Genomic DNA, 17,139 nt, shown 5'->3' with positions numbered 1-17,139 from the left:
TACCGTTGTGTACCGAAAAAGATTTGTCAAAAATCACCTGCTTATAAAGCCTGAAATATCATAATAATTCCACTCTCCAAATGTGCCCTTTAGTTTCTCTATATTTTCTCATTACTGCCCTTTTCCAAAGAGGGGGGTTTTTAAAAGGGGCTTGTGTCAACTTCCCGACAACTGCAACAACAAACTAGTGTTCTCTCGACCTCTGTACTTTCAACTTGAACACGTTCAAATAAGGAGCGAAGGTCGAGAAGGTACTCTCTATGCGACATGAATAAAGTGCCTTTGCGTTGTGCCGGGACTTTGAAAAATATCAGATCTGTTCAAAGGTTATACAACAGGCCTGAAACATCTTTTATTAAGGTAAGCTTTCCGAGTCTCTGTTAAACTTGCCAGTGTTTCCGTCACGTGCTGTTCGTGTCTAAACGAATCCATGTCAAATTCTTGTAATTCCATTATCACGATAGCATCATTAACGTCCACCACGTTTGTTTTGAAACAGCTGGGTTCAATATAGCTTCCCTTAGCAAAACCATTTCATGGGTAAGCTTATTTGTCATACATAATAGATCTGATACATATTTTAGGCCTAGTCCTAGTCCAGTAATGGGAGGTATGACAACAGGCAGCTGCACATCCGAGATGTTTTTCAGAAATTATCAATGCACACTTGATAAAATTAGTGTGTCTCGAACAGATTGGACGTGATCGGAAGTCAAATTTGGGGACTTTAGTCAGTTAAAGTCTGTAGAAATAAATTTGGAAAAATCCACTCTGTTTTATGAATAACACTGGGTCCAGTTGCCCCCCCCCCCCCCCCCCGCCATCAGTTTGGGAAACATGTATGATTTTGCTGACACATCACTGCAATCGATGAGCGGAAGCATTTAAGCTGCGAGCAACAATGCCCATGTTTACATTATGTGGTATGATAAACATAAATTCCTTTATATTTTGGGTCACTAGAAGTGCAAGTACAGGACGTCCAGCATCACAGCAAGCATATGCAAGTTTACCAGCCTGGCCCCACCAATTTGAAGCAAGTATGGTGCCCCTTTCTTTGAAATAGTGCACCCTTTATGAAGAATGATAAAATCAGATGAAAAAAATTCTGGGACCTGTTGTAAAAAGCCAAATATTGAGACAAAATAAGACTTCAAAATATATTTATCTTCACCATAACACTTGCTAACTGGAATAGAGGCTGGATATGATTTATGCACATATTTCAGTTTAGTTCAGTTCAGTTCATTTAATTTCAAAATTCTACAACATTCAATTTAATAGCAAGTTAACAACAACAAATATTAATAACATACAATATAAATATGCCATAATTTGAGGGAAAAAAGGAATTGTATACAGGGGAAATTCTCGAGGAGAGCTCTCTCAGTAGCAAGGCTAATCAAGGAGAGAGCACCCCCTACTTTAAAAATGACTAGTGAAATTGGGAAAGAGTTTCTGGGCATTTAATAAACTTCATAATTGAATTCAGTTCAGTTTCAAGGTATTACCACCTCCCAGTCAAGCAAGCGACCAGTCACTGCCCCACAGGACCAACCCACATATGCCAGCTAAAATCCCTGAACACTGTCCCACCAACCAAGGCAAGGCATGCCCCTCCACACAATCCCCACAATCGAAAGACTCAACTCCCAACTGCAAAGACCATGCAGAGCAACCCCCCTGCCCCAGAAAGGACAAATCAGCACCCAGGAAACCAACCAGCCCCCAAATAGGCCAATCCCCAAAAAGGCATACTATTGTTCACAGGGGACAACACTATCCCCCTCATCTCTTTTCCTATGTTAGTGAATGTGAGCGATCTTGTTTGGTAGTATGTTTCCAATGTCTACTCTGCACCAATTCCTGTTAATGCTGTTGTTATTATCTTCTAGTTGTTCTCTGTGGTTTAAGTTCTCCTCCTTCTCTTGCACCCTCAACTTGTACTCTATCATCAACAAGGTTCTTTGTTTCGGTATTGGTTAGGTCAGCAAAAACATCACAGACTTTTTTCTTAGGAGGTTCCTTTGCAGGTAGAGGGTCAGTTGCTTTTTTGAGTTAGTGGATAGATCTAGGAGGTATATGCTTCAGTTGATTGACATGAATAGTAGGACTGGCTTTGCCACTGGTGTCAACAAGCTTACAATTCAGATCTCCAATCAAGTGGGTGATTGTCCAAAGCCCCAACCATTTTGATTGAAAACAATGTGAAACACCCCTTTTCTGAGGTGGGTTTCATACCATGAAAGTATCATTGATCTTATAATGATGTTGCCTAGTTTTCTTATAATACTGTTGTTTCATTCTCTCTCTACTTTGGTTGAGGGTACTGCAGAAATTTGTAAAGGAGTTCTTGAGGCACCTGCCAATGTCATAGAGTATCAAAGTGTGACATCATCATAAGTCTATTTTTAGAATTTCTCAAATTTGGCCACATAATCTGAAAGAACAGCATAAAATACCTCTCAATGTGCAAAATTAGTTAGATATGTTCCAATTTAATTGCTAACAGATTACTGTTATTCAGGCCTGGTTCTTCAAGTTATGAACTGAGACCAAATTACAGAGGTTTGATGGAGCAAGAGCCTGTGCTCAAGCAGCCATATCTCAGCCAATTCGTAATGCCTTTAACTGATTTTGAATTTTTAGAGGTATTTTATGATGCTTTTTTAGGTTCTGGGATCAAAATTCAGAAAGTCTAAAAATAGATTTCTATGATGTCATCACTTCGGTACTCTATTGGCAAATGCTTGAGCCTGTTTCACATGGTGTGGAGCAGACTGTTGAATCTGTTGCTGTGGTGATTTTTTAAACAGCCATGCAGTTGTTAAAGAAAGTTTAGTACCAAGAATAAGTTTAGCAGATGTAATGTTTATAAGGCTCTCTGCTCTCAAATTGACTCAGAGTCAATTTCCTGTCTCATCATCATAGGCTAACTATCTTGTTTCATAGCATGTCAATTTTAAATCATGGGCTCCAACGCAGGTTGGAAAGTGGGGGGGGGGGAGGCAGGCAAGATTTTAACAATTAAACAAAATAATTTTTAAAAACTTTATGGTTTTGCAAAAAAGTGGGCCTCCTGCCCCCTCCCTTCGTTGGAGGCCCTGTAATTGGCCTGGTGTCATTCACAAAGCCTGATATTTATGATCCTTAGCATCGTTTAGTAAATTTGCAAAAATTTGTCTGTTGTTTCTTGTTACTGTTTATAGACACTAGCTGAAATTTCTCATTATGTTTTTTAGAGACAAACTGCAAATGGTATGGCAACCAAAACAGGAGATGACGAGAATGATAGCAAATTGGTCTGTGAAGCTAGTTTGCCAAACAACTCATGGTCAGACAAGACAAAGAAACTTTATAATGAACTTGTGGATTTATGTAAAGATGGCAAATGGGAAAAAATAACCTCATTTAAGAATTTCACTTCTGATGCTCGGCTCTATACAAGATGTGTGGCAGAGGAAGGAAAGTTGTTTGAGTATGCTATGTTTTTTAATAGGGAAGAGCAAAAGTTGAGGGCAGTAGTGCAGTTTGGACCATGGTTACAAGGACCTAAAGGGTAACAACTCAATCATTTCATTCACAGCAATTAATAACTACTGCATTTATATTTGATACTTGAACCACAAATAACAATTATTTTTTACAAAAAGGAAAACTACATACAGTAGATAGTTCGAAGTTTAATATGTTTGCTGTCGGACATATGAAAGGAACTCACAAGGAGCTATCTAGGTCATATGCCCAATTTGACGTGTATAGGTGACAAAATAAAGGCTTAAGTATATTGTAATAGCGATTTAAAGAGAAGAATGTGAATGAAAAATAAAAAGCGTTTACTAATTTTTCAACTTGGGAGATATGTTGCAATACAAGTTGTAAGGCCAAATTTGCACTTCTTGTAATAAAACCTTGCAGAGGAAATATTTTTAATATTCAAATAATCATTCTGAAGTGAGGAGGAAACTTCTGGTCACTTTTTTCATATTATTTCTCTTATAGGGCAGTCCATGGTGGTGCCATTGCAACAATCTTTGATTCAGCTGGTGGAGTTTTAGCATATCAGTTAGGATATAGATGTGTCACGGTCAACCTTAATGTAAACTTTCATGGGCAAGTTCATTTTCTATATAAAAACTTTTGCCTTTCTATAGGGTTCGATAAAAGATTACCCCTGAATCATGTAAGGAATTTAGGTAGAGTTTGTAAGCAAGCAATGTTTTTACCTGGAATAATAGCCTTAAGTAAATCAAGTTTCTTTCAGAGAGACTGTTTACCCTCAAGGGCACAACCTTAAGAATGCACACCCATTTGAATAGTCAGGTCACATCTAACACATAGATATGCAGTCACATGCATAATCACATGCACAGTCACATGCACAGTCATATTTAACTAGCATATATACACAAGCAAACACTAACACGTCCAAAATCACATGTGCAGTCAAATTTACAGTCACACGCACAGTCACATGCACAGTCCCATGCACAGTCACATTTAAGTAGCATATATACACAAGCAAACACCAACAAATCCAAAATCACATACACAGTCACATACACAGTCACATGCACAGTCACATGCACAGTCACATGCGAAATCACATACACTTTTCACTTATTTTCATTATCGCAATAAAGATTGCATATTTTTATTTTCTATTGTCTCTTTCGCGATAAACTTTTGAAAAAACATTCATTATCTCTGATTTTGTTATTCCTTAATCTCGTTTTATGTTTTCTATTGCATTCAGATTTTTGATCTTCTTCAGCAAGAAGCTGTCATCTTTTTATAACATTCAATTAAAAATCAATATGCTCTTTAAAATTTGCAGTTTTTTGCCTCTGTACACCACTGCAGAATGCGTTGCATGGGTGAGAAAAAAGGAAGGCAGAAAGATTTTTGTCGAATCGGAATTAAGGAGCCTAGACGGGAAAACTGTTTTTGATAAATGTTCCGCATTGTGGCTTCGAATAGATGGCACAAATGACGAGTTCTCAAAAGAATAGGTTTGGTTTTTTTCCTATTAACTAAAGTAGCGTTTTTTATGAGTAGCAATAAGAAAGATTGTAAAAATTTACTTTTATTACTACTGCGTTTTTTAGAAGTAATTAGAGGTTCAGCAGGAGTAAAGACACAGTATGTTGTGAAAAACAGTATCAAAAGTAGAATTTTTCAATTTTCGGTAGAAGCCCAAGGGCGCTTTATAAGAGTTTATGGGGGTCTATCCCGCCAGTCGCAGGTAACTCGGGAGCTATGTATTTTCCAAAACGATCAACGCTAGACATTTTCTACTCAAGCAATACGTACACTTCTCTCTATGCAAAATCCAATTTTTTTAAGACGAATAAAATTCTTAAATTGGGCGTCAATTTGTCAGCTAAGCTCATCTCCCTTTTTAACCTGCTTACTTTTGTTACCTAACGGAACATTCTTGCATTCAAAACCAACACTCCAATTTTTCTTACACCTTTACTCCTTAAAGAACCTTCGTAAACATCAGCCCTTTGGAAGCGCATCATATCCCGTCATGCAATTCAGTATTGTCCAATATCCTCTAGTTCCCCCTAAGTAATGTTGTAAAACTAAAAGCAGGTATTGTTGGCCGTTCATCGTGCCAACAAGTTTTCTATGACAACGAATCTTTATTTCGTCATTGAAATTACCTGAATTTGCAAATTTTTCTTAAAATTGTTTTGTACCCAGCTCATTCCCCGTTTTTCCTGTATGCTGCGCGCATAAGGTCGATTGTCAACGAAGATTCTCTTACTATTATATGTTTTTATTTATATATTCGCATGATTATATTTTTATACACTCTTACATACACTTCTCTTTAAAAGCATTTTTATGCCGCAAAATTTTGTCAGATAATTTTTCCTGTGTTTTCTAAGTTTTGCAGTCTTTAGAACCCCTAAAGTTCCTCACTTATATATTTTTGCTTATATCTGTTACCCCCACGTGTACTTCAATTTATACACGAATAGTTGGCTTCAATACAACTTTTGATCGTTGCCGTCGCTAGGGGATGGTCGTGAGGGGAGACACCCTCCTTGATTTATTGTCCCTTTTCATAGTCCTCAATTGTATCATATTTTCTAAGACTATGAATTTGGGTACCTTAAATGTTTCTTTATTTGGTTCATTGCTATCGCGCTTACTGCTAAATTTCAGCACAAGTTTGTATATTTATGTAAAATGACATGTAAAATTTATTTCATTTCAGCTTTTTGCCTTTACACTCGACAGCAGAATGCATAGCTTGGATAACAAAAAAGGAGGGAAGGAAGATCTTTATAAAGGCTGAAATGAGGAACATTGACGATGGAACCCTGTACGATTCATTTACTGCTTTGTTTCTAGAAGTCAGAGAAACTTCGAAGGTTTAGATAATAGAAGTTTTATCGAATTTAAAAAAGAAAAGGAAGCCGTTTGTAAATTCAAAGGAAGATTGTAGCGTGAAAGGAGGAAATTGTCTCTCAAGTTTGATTCCTTATCATATGCCCTTGGGTTTTTTGCAATAAATTTCAGTCTATGCTAATAAGCATTCAGATATCAAGAGTTTTTTATTTGTGGCCCGTGAAGTTTTAATTTGTGGCCCATGAAGTTTTAATTTGTGGCCCATGAAGTTTTTATTTGTGGCCCATGAAGTTTTTATTTGTGGCCCATGAAGTTTTAATTTGTGGCCCGTGAAGTTTTTATTTGTTGCCCATGAAGTTTTCATTTGTGGCCCGCTAGGTTTTCATTTTTGACCCGTGGGTCCCTTATTTATGGCCTGGTGATTCCTATCTGTGACCCGCAATATTTTTATTTGTGGCCAATGAGGTTTTAATTTGTAGTCCATAATATTCTATTTATGGCCTGGGGTTCTCTTTCTGTGACCAGTAATATTCTTGTCTGTGGCCCATGGGATTCCTATCCGTGGCCCATCTGTCAAATTGTGAGGTTGAGTAAAACGCTTAAAGCAGCAAGTCGAGTTAACAAGGGTTGGCCCTTTTTCATGGAAAGCGATTTCTGACATATTACATCGAAGTCTTGCATTCAAAGCTCATATAATTTTGTCCATTATATTTCCATGCTGTTAGATTGCTTTTCTTTCCTTAAAAATAAATGCATTTTGTAGCAAGTCTTGGTGGTAGCAATTTGTAACAAATGAGCTACAATTTGTGTAACTAATGCAAGCATAGTTTGTTTCAAAGAAGCTTGACTTTTTAAATTCCATTTTACTGTATTTCAATCCAGAATTATATGTAAATTACTAATGAACTGCTTTCAAAATTGGTGTTTGTTTATTTCTTACACATTTTTGACCGGATTCATAGTGCTTTTATCATCACAGTGTAAGGAACATTGTTATTTCAAACCAAGGATGTAGTGCTGTTACATATCAAAGTGGCTCTCATATATTTTGGAACATACATCGCAATCTTACGTGCTGTAACAGAGCGATCAAAGGGACATTTTTTCATTTCATTTTATATTCTCTATACACAAAACACATGTAAACTTATACTTTATACACAACTTACTACATTCCCAACGCTTCTGTTCAACAGTGTTCGGGCCGCGGATCCTTTAATCTTGCGATCCAAGGAATTGCTAGCGCTCTGTTTTGTGAACGTTGTTGTGAATGGAGTTCAGAGGAGGAAATGCTGCCCCAAACAACCTTTTTCGTAGAAAATGCTGCCCCATACAACTCCTAAAGAGGACACCGTAGATATAAAATATCTTGATTAGGGATTTGAGTTTTTCAAAGATGATATACCACCAGCTAAGACACCCTATTTGTCTTTCCACTTTAGCTCTCCGTCGATAATGACATCTAAAGAATTGGCGCCCTCTACATGTGCTGTTTCGCAATCATTAAATGAGAGTCAATCGAATTTATACTGTGTATGTGACCAAGAAGTGATCGCACATAGTTTATTTACCCTTAACCAGTCATTGATATTTGACAACTCTTTTCATCATCCTTACGAGCTTATTATGTTATTAAATGCTATTATTGTGTGGGTATCTTCCTCATACATATTTCTTTTGGGGGAATCTAAGGAACCTTCAAAGTCAACAAAGGAACATATGCAAAAGCAGGGGACCAAAGCATCATCCTTGAGGGATGCAGCATACTGATTCTTCAATCACTGACTTAACACCATTTATAAAGCACAACTGCTTGCCTCCAGTCAAATGCGACGTGGCCAATTCTATTTGACCAAGTATTTTCCACCTTACCAAACTAAACGCTTTTTCAAGACCAAAGATATCGTAAAATCTAACTTGCAATCATCAACATAATCAAGCCAATGTTCAGCGATATTTATTCATCAATGATTACCAACATATTCAACATTGCAGTGACTGATCGGACTGCTCGCAGCCAATAAGAATACAAAGGTAAAAAAGAAAAAAAACAATATATGCATCTTGCACATTTCATATTATAGTCATCTGATAGCCTTTTAAACTCCATGTTCATTAATTCCATACAATATCTATCAAATCATTACATTTATAACAGCTCTTGTAATTTAAAACAAATAATTTCTAAGAATTGTGGTGAGCGTGATGTATCTAATTTTGTGTAATGTACTAAGTGCTTCATTATTCTAACTTACATTTGAAACAAACAGCAAATTTCGAAAATAGAAAATACTTGAGAAGATAATGTAATAGGCCTGTTGGATTTCACAGTGGTGATTATCTTTAAAAAAAGCCTTTAAAGAATGTAGACATTTGAAAACATACATAAACCTTTCACCGGGCATTCTTCAAAGCATTAAACTTCAAAGTAATGGTCGATTAAACTTAAGCTAGGGAATATATATACTAAGTGGTGGATTGAAATAGGCCAATCAGAAACGGGAGCACATGACTGTTAAGGTTGCCCAATCAGTACCCCTTGCCTATTGAAAATGTTGACAAGGTTGAGAACGAACTCCTGTTTACAAATAGCGGTTTTTTCAGTTTTATATGGATAGAATCCTAATTGGAGGAGACTCGGCGACGGCGAACTCCGATTGAGTTCTTCGAGCCTCCTCGTAGCATCGAGGTCGCTGTGCACCCCCCCTCCCCACATATTTGCCCTATCCTCAAAAAACGTTCTGTCTCTTCTGTAAAAAATTGATGGACTAGGGTGTGTACTGGTATGATATATGCAAATTTGATTTATTGCTGTCAAGAACGAGTTGGAAGGAGCTATCTAGTTTCCATACTGCTCGACCTGATGACGTAATTAGTCTACCTTAAACCTAAACCTAACCCTAACCTAACCCTAACCTAAACCTAAACCGAACCCTAAATCTAACCCTAACCCTTTACTTGAAATAATCAATCATACTAATTTATGACTATTAATCATGCTTACTTATGACTATCTGGTCGAGCAGTATGGAAACTAGATAATTCCGAGTTGGAATAGCCAATAGGAATACTGTCCTAATCAGGACGTAATAAACTGTGCTCTGCACAGCGAGCCTCGATGCGAAGAGGAGGCGATGAAGAATTCTAAATCTGCTAAATGGAACGACGACATGACGTCAATCATCACTCGAGTCATACAAGATTTTCTAGTAAATGCTATCGGTTATGCCTAACATGTTTTGGTGTTATCATGTATTACGCAACGTAGATCAAGATGTAAACATCTGTTTTCTAACGATGGAGGGATTTGATTAAAAATGCTGTTTGCTTGTGCTAAAATAATGCTTTAAAATACGATTGCGTAAAAAATCCTAACGTAAGCTGCATATTAAGTATTATCGAGCCAAAATTAATTCATTTAAAAACGTGTTTCGTGTTATCGACTCAAATTATATTATCAATAAGAGGGCATGCTAATAAGAGTGATTTCAACCTCAAGAATAAGGTTGAATGAGTTGTGTGGGTGTATTTCGCCTGGGCGTTTATTAATTTTCTGTGCGGAAAGGAGGGACGATTATTTGAGACAAGGCGTTTATTAGAGGCAATATGGAATGGATCACAGGTAGGGTTGTAATGAAAGGGAGATGAGAGGCAACGTTTTCTGACATAAAAAGGGGATCAACACTGAACAGCCGCCAGCGGCTGCTATCATTAAAAAAGCTTTCATTTGTAATTTAAAGGCAATCGTGACCTAAAAGTGACCTAAGCCATCGGTCAATCAATATGAGCCAATCAGCGAGGGTGTGAGTGGTATCACACTAACTGATTGGCCCATTTCTTATTGAAAGATGGCTTAAGCCCCTTCAATATCTGTAGGTTGCCTTTAATATTTGTGTCTGTTTAGAAATGAAAGGGTGTTGTAAATGCAGACCAGGGTGTTGTAAAAAAGGGGTAAAGCATAGCGCTCTCATCAAAATCACGTCTGTGCTCTCATAGAATATTTCTTTATTTTGCATCATAAGATTTGTTAAATAAACAAACTTTATTTGGATTAACTTAGATTAACATTGTATTTTCTAAAAATTGGGCACACCCCCTTGTCAGAATGGTAATCCCCCTACGGAACGTATGCCACAAAACCCTTGGACAGGGTGCTAGGGGTTCGGGGGCTATACCTTGAATCAGGTATTAAGCTGCCTCATCTACGCTAGAATTTTGCGTTTGATAAACCTTTACTGCATCCGACTGGCACAAACATTTTAAGCTGTATCTCCAAATTGTTCGTAAAGCGATCAACAGATCGCGATTTTTCTGTCTACACAAATGTCTAATAAAAATTCCGTACAAAGTATCGAAATGTACAGGGGTAAAACCATTTGCTAAAACACACTAGCACTTTCTTAAATAAAGGCCTATTTATAAAAACATGCACCTTAAATGAAGACAAAGCTCCGATACCTAAACAACTGGCTACTCTGTGCATGCACTTAAACAACAGACTAAATAGAATAAAATTCTGTGCTTCATTCTATCTTATAGAATCTTCAAAATTGACAATTTAACACAGCACACTACAGTTGATACACGCTACTTCAGCCGAAAAATCTGTACAAATTTTTAAAAACCCAACAGCAACTACAGAAATGATATCTTTGATAGTTTGAATTCAGCGAGCTAAGTTTTCATATTCACATCCTTACCAGGGAACTTTGCTAAAATTATTCATAATAGTCGTCACTTTAAGTCTTCCTTGAGTTTCCGTAAAGCGTCTTGAGCCTAGAAGATAAAAAGAACGCAACGTCATCACCTCTATCCGCTTCAAAGTCGTTATGAGTCAACAATAATCTTTTTTCATTTTATCATAATAAATTACTATTACATATTACTAGTTGCCTCATTACTAGTGGCAGACACCTGTGGGGCAAGGGTGGGGGGAGGGGGGAAGGGGGTCGCCCCAATTGTTTGGAGGACAACAACAATAACGGAAAGCAAAACAATACACGTAACCTATCTACAACAAACACGCTTAATTCCAGTACAGGTTGAACAGAAACTAAGTATGAACAGTATCATTTTATTCAAAACATTTATGTATCTTAAGATCGCTTTAAAGACATTTGAATCAATGGAAAACCTTTCATCACAGTATTATTTCAAGTAACAGAGCGTTTGAAAGACTTAGCAAACCATAATTGGTTGCAACGTTGGATATATACTATCGAAAAGATCTCTCCTTAATGCGTCGTGAGAATGGCAGTGCAACGATATTCTCCCCAATAATGATAAACAATAACAAAAGGATTTTTCAAATAATTGTACGAACTTTATTATAACTTGAATTAAAAGTAATGTAATATTTAGACGTTTATGCTGAGAGAGTGGTCGGAGTAACTGAATATGTGCTGCTTTTGTGAGAGTGCTTTTTTTAAAGATAAAGGGCCAAACTGCTGTACATTTTGAATACACATTTCAATGGATTGCTATAGTAGGTTTTGTACTCGACAGAAACGAAATAATCACTCCTTGGAAAAACTTTGGAAATACACAAGTTAACTAAAAGTTGCTTGAGTAAATCTGAATTTTAAGACTATATCAGATTATTTACAAAGATTTACACAGATTGTCCCAAAAAGCAGAGCTGCTATTACTATTAAACAGTCTTATTTTAACTTTAACTAAGTTTCTCTGTGACGACAATTGTTTTGATTCTGCAAGATCAAAGCTAATCTCCGATTATCAATCCCTATGCTTAAATGCCGAACTCTGTTGAGAAACACTTTATTCAATTGAAGTTGATATTTAAACCTTAACCCTGTCAAAAATTATCGATTGAACTAGATGAATCGTTTAACAACGTTAACTGTAAAAGAAATGTTTTAGTGAATTACCTCCTCAGAAAGCAAACATTGTCTTGATGACGTAACTTTCTTACCTCATGCACAGCATGTAAATTGCTTGCCAGAACTGTATTCACTCTGAAATCAATAACAACCAATGTTTAACAAAGCTATATAGCCTTTGCGAATCAATGGCACAATCACTGGCGAAAGAAAACATTCTAGCTAGTACGTCGTGGGGAAGCAGCTCAGTTCACAGTTTTTAAAGTTGTTTCCTCTCCACATAAACAATTCTAATGAATGAATCAACATTGTACGGAGGGGGAGGGGGGGAGAAAGTAGCAACAGCGTTGGTGACTTGGAGAGATATTGGGATTATCAACATTTGTACGTGAATATTGTGGTGTTCAAACTATTTTTGGCAAGGATAAGATTAGGATAAGAGTTTCTGCATCTGAAAATCACCCTTGTTAACTTTAGAGTCGGTGGCTGAATATAGATGGTTTAAAGTGTGGGAAAGTTTGAAATGGACATGACTTTAGCGCCCCCCCCCCCCCCCCCCATTCCTTCCTTTATGTTTTGCTCTGGTATAAAACCATTCAACTAAACAGCCAATTCGTAAAAATATTTCCCACCATGCACTTCAAACGCACGAGGTTTGAATTTCAACATGGCGAGAACTGAGTTGGTTTTGTTGTTTATGAAACCCTCGAACTGAAGGTAGGTTTCTTCAGCAATATCTATCTAGAAAATTTACAAACGTTTTCAAAACATACAAGTGATGTCTGCCTTTCACAAGAATTCAAACATTCTAGGCAAATGAAATGTTTCTAAGAGTCGAGGTAGATTCAAACCAAAACAAAAGTTTCCTAAAGTTAAATTTTGACAATACTTGAGTTATTTGATAATAAATGAGTCAAAGACATTGCTGCATAGTAGTAATGCTTGATTTTTTACAAATGGTGGAAATTATTTTGATAATGTCATCTCTTGAGGACTATAGGCCTATCTTAAAACATTGCAAATACAGACGAACGCAGAATTCTTACCTTCGAAGTTTATCGGTAGCTATGAAATCTCGGAAGCTCGGTGAATCTTTGTCCCCCATCAAAGAACAACTTTGAGATCAATAGAGAAAGATTTATTAGAGCCCATTGACTTGTTAATAACGTAAAAAACGCTAATGTTGTGGGAAAATTTTTTTTGGCACAGTGTAAGCAAAACAGTGTCCAAAAACGCCTTTAGCTACAACCTAGCATAATGACACTTTATTAAGTATCAACTAGATCAAATAATTTAAAATGATATAGAAGTAAGAAAATAAACCTAATAACTTTGTGAAAATTGTTGGGCAAAGGGGTATGGGGGCATGACATCCCCAAAAAGCTTACTCCGCCAAAGATTTGTGGGAAGTTTTCAAAAGCTGGCTTTAGGATTACACACCTTACAAGCTACAAAATGTTGCAACAGGAATGCAGAATGGTCCAAAATTAATGCTATTTTTTTATCACAGGGGAAAGACGTGCTCTCGTCCTTAAGGAAGGTTTCCTGACAACTTTACACTTCCTTCTCAATTAAACGAGTCAAGTTTCATCCTTAATTATTTTTTATCCAGGAGAAAATATACCAATTATCTTTATTAAAATATGATAAGAAAGATAAACTTACTGAGGAAGGCCGTGATCTCTCTCGACAAATACTTGGCTAAGTCTGTTTATCTTGTAAATTAAGAAAATGGACATAACGCCAAGAATGATAATTCTGTAGAAAGAAAATAATTCATATTGATTTCACAGACCTTGTTCAACAGCCAAGATATAATCAATCGAGCGACAAAGATTAGTTTCATAATGGTCTTTGTACACATTCCAGTAGATCAAAGCATATAGCGAAGATAAATTTCGTATGGTCTGTAATGGAGACTAAGATAAAACCAATTAAACATTCATGTTAAATAAAATAACTTTTACAAAACTTTAGTCACGCTGTGAGATTGCAAAGCAAGTAGAACTCAACAGTTCTTTGGTTCCGGAATTTGATCTTGGACCTCGACTTTTTCAGGTCCTCGTCTTTTCGTTTCTTGCCAAAATCGTTAGAACACCCACAAACAATTTTTTTTAAGTTTTTCCCCTTCCCTTCTATTAGTGACAATATGATTGAACGAAAAACTAAAATTTCTTGCAAAGAAATGTAACGAGCTTTCTCATTTTTTGCCAAAGCTTTGTAAAATCAAATGGTTTCTTAATTTTTTTGTTTGGGTGGTACTGAAGTTTTTTAAAATTTTTAAAGATAGCCCAGTACCTCTAAAATGAGGATAGTCGTCAATTACTGGCATTTTGTGGTTGAAGATTTTGCCTTTAATGATGGCATTGGCAAACTTGTGGAACCAACTCACTACACCAAAACGAGATCTTATTATTCTCAAATTGTTGAACTAGTTGTTGATAGAATTTGATATTTAAAGTGCTTCTCACTTTAAGATGTAGGCTCGTGAGATTTTGTGCATTAAAATTACAGATGGCTAATAAATGTTGTTTTTTGAAGTTGCAATGTTTTTTTAGAAAATGAAACGTTGCAAATCAAATACTTACGCAATGCAGATTAGATGAAAGAGTACGGAGAGATTTCTTGGTCTAAAAAGAGTTTAAAATTGACGTTATTTCATCAGTTGAATTTTTCCAAAAAGAAAGAGAAAGATTTAATCAAAAAGGAAATTACTCACTAATCGAAAATGATGATCATTTTAACCAGGATACAAAAAATTTCTAGAAACATTTCAAAAACAGAATAATGGTTAGAAATCAAAGTAAAAAATTCACATTGTTATGAGGAAATCACAACAGTTCAAAATACTTTTATAATTCACTGAAAACTTTGCAATTTTCTCAAAACTTTGCTGAATACTCACCTACTGAAAACAGAATTAATTTTGTTACTACAACTATCCCAAATCGTTTGTGTCCATCGAACCACTGACGAGGAGAGCCGAGGTCGGGAGTCTTCGCTCAGGCTTTCTGCAAAAATCATGAATCGGTGATAAAAACATAGCACATCACTCTGAACATTTTGCATACAACTTTTTTTAAATCCGGAAAAGGAACTTTCTGTTTTGCTCATGGCTAGCCTGATAGCCAGCCTATTATCCTAAAGGAATAAGCATCAGGCATTTTTAAAGCTGGATGCAACTTTCGCCCTTACATTCTGTCATTTTCATCAGAAAGGTTAAATTGTAACCTTGAGGTTTTCATCAAGGATTTTTCTTGTGTTTTGAGATGCGTGGCAGGAGATGTTTAAACATAAAACAAAAAAACGACAGCTTGAAGCAACCGTTGCAGACAATTATAGTCCCTCGGCTTGTCATAAAGGTGTAGTACAGGTTTGAAGATGAATCATTTCAGGGCAATACTGCCAACGGAGAGGGGGTTACCCCACAAGCCCCAGAAACCCTTTCTGTTGTACACAATGGACTATTGTTTCTTTTTATAAGAAAGGACTAATGGATCCCTCAACTGAAGACTCATAAAAGCCACGTATAATTTCGCTGGAAATCTAAGTAATTAACAAAAAACATACCCTTTTTTAGTGGTGCAATCCGCTCATTAGACGAATATGACCGTCCCTTCTTTCGCTTCATGGCCTTAGCCTCTCTTAGATCCGATACCGTGTTCCAGCGCGATATCCTCGTTTCCGGCTTTAGTGATATGCTGACCCTGTGGTAGCCGTTCAGGCGGTGTAAATTGTGAACGTGAACGGTTTGTGGGAACAGAATACCATCCGGTTCCGTCCTTGATTTCAGTTTGATGTCATCGATATCACTGCAAACGGCTCGCGGCTCATCCATGCTCGAATCAAACATGGAGATTGTTGAGTCGTTTTGGTTGCAATCTCTTGCTTGGATATCAAGAATTTCACCTGGTAAAGAAAATCAAAGATACTAAAATGAAAATATTCTTAACGAAAGTGTTAACTTTATAGACGTAGGTACGTACTTGATAACTGCTAAAAGTCTGAAAGCATTACTGAGGCGCCGTGGCCGAGGACGAGGGGCATGCCCTCTTCTTTCTTGAAATCTTCTGGCTGTCGTACGTTCAAAAAGTTTCAGTTATGTTGAGTCTTTTTCTGATTTTAAGCCTTCCCTTTATTGGCAATATAATTAGGTAGCCATAACTCCTCATAACATCGGGGAGAGGGGGGCGAGTGCTTTGCCTCAATTGTGACTCTCTCACAATGACTCTAAAAAAGCTCTAATACCGTGCATCAGATTCAAATATAAACAAGACGGGCAAACTTTACACTAACCTGTTGTGCTATTGGGCCTACCATCGGTCAGCTGTAATGAAAATAGTTCAGTCAGCAAAGTTTAAGGAAAGAGAAGACAAATTCTATAGTAAAATGATCTTCATTTGGGCTGTATAAAACAATCTTTATAGAGAAAGTAATATTCAGTTGGGCAGCATAATTTGATACACACCTTTCGCAAAAGTTCTATTTCAAAAACGAGAAAACAAGTTTATTGCTATTTGCCCTTTATGCCAGTAAATAGAACTTTGATACCTTGACTTAACAGAGAAGGGGCTTAACAGAGAAGGGGCTTAACAGAGAAGGGGCTTAACAGAGAAGGGGCTTAACAGAGAAGGGGCTTAACAGAGAAGGGGCTTTATAGAGAAGGGGCTTAACAGAGAAGGGGCTAAACAGAGAAGGGGCTTAACAGAGAAGGGGCTTAACAGAGAAGGGGCTTTATAGAGAAGGGGCTAAACAGAGAAGGGGCTTTATAGAGAAGGGGCTTAACAGAGAAGGGGCTAAACAGAGAAGGGGCTTAACAGAGAAGGGGCTTAACAGAGAAGGGGCTTAACAGAGAGGGGGCTAAAAAGAAAGGGGGCTAAACAGAGAGGGGGTTTTACAGAGAGAGGGCTTAATAGAGAGGTGGCTTAATAGAGAA

At 36.9% G+C, this 17,139-nt stretch overlaps 2 protein-coding genes across 8 annotated transcripts in view; one reads left to right on the top strand and one right to left on the bottom strand.

Moving 5' to 3' along the window:
- The first annotated feature begins 198 nt into the window (after positions 1-198).
- On the top strand, positions 199-11,678 carry LOC135687194 (acyl-coenzyme A thioesterase THEM4). Of its 3 annotated transcripts, XM_065203700.2 has the most exons (6): positions 226-360; positions 964-1,040; positions 3,243-3,559; positions 4,003-4,113; positions 4,838-5,012; positions 6,230-6,368. In XM_065203700.2, exons 2-5 carry the CDS (start codon positions 1,002-1,004, stop codon positions 5,010-5,012), a joined length of 642 nt encoding a protein of 213 aa, XP_065059772.1. In that variant the 5' UTR covers positions 226-360; positions 964-1,001; the 3' UTR covers positions 6,230-6,368. The 3 variants fall into 3 exon arrangements, with proteins under 3 accessions (XP_065059770.1, XP_065059771.1, XP_065059772.1); XM_065203698.2 differs by lacking the exon at positions 964-1,040 and having other exon boundaries at positions 199-360; XM_065203699.2 differs by lacking the exons at positions 964-1,040; positions 4,838-5,012 and having other exon boundaries at positions 200-360; positions 6,230-11,678.
- The window catches only part of LOC135687192 (uncharacterized), a 41,325-nt gene continuing 32,607 nt past the window's right edge, over positions 8,422-17,139 (bottom strand). For 4 of the 5 annotated variants that reach the window (XM_065203694.2, XM_065203693.2, XM_065203695.2 and 1 more), the window contains 8 exons: positions 16,500-16,530; positions 15,774-16,112; positions 15,109-15,214; positions 14,792-14,833; positions 13,869-13,961; positions 13,250-13,318; positions 12,252-12,338; positions 8,422-11,139 (listed from right to left, as the gene is read on the bottom strand). In XM_065203694.2, the coding sequence (XP_065059766.2) occupies positions 11,103-11,139; positions 12,252-12,338; positions 13,250-13,318; positions 13,869-13,961; positions 14,792-14,833; positions 15,109-15,214; positions 15,774-16,112; positions 16,500-16,530 (804 nt within the window). In that variant the 3' untranslated portion in view covers positions 8,422-11,102. The remainder of the gene's footprint in view (positions 11,140-12,251; positions 12,339-13,249; positions 13,319-13,868; positions 13,962-14,791; positions 14,834-15,108; positions 15,215-15,773; positions 16,113-16,499; positions 16,531-17,139) is intronic. The other variant, XM_065203697.2, reaches the window with a different exon arrangement.

Source organism: Rhopilema esculentum, chromosome 20, assembly GCF_057945365.1.
Source record: "Rhopilema esculentum isolate cy_ngs chromosome 20, ASM5794536v1, whole genome shotgun sequence".
Taxonomy (NCBI): Eukaryota; Metazoa; Cnidaria; class Scyphozoa; order Rhizostomeae; family Rhizostomatidae; genus Rhopilema; species Rhopilema esculentum.
Note: the sequence above shows the minus strand (reverse complement) of the source record. Positions and strands in the feature narration are given on the sequence as shown.

Coding starts and splice junctions, on each gene's coding strand:
- LOC135687194 (XM_065203698.2), top strand. CDS start 268: ATGAATAAAGTGCCTTTGCGTTGTGCCGGGACTTTGAAAAATATCAGA. Junction 361..3,242: donor CTGAAACATCTTTTATTAAG/GTAAGCTTTCCG, acceptor TATGTTTTTTAG/AGACAAACTGCAAATGGTAT. Junction 3,560..4,002: donor TGGTTACAAGGACCTAAAGG/GTAACAACTCAA, acceptor TTTCTCTTATAG/GGCAGTCCATGGTGGTGCCA.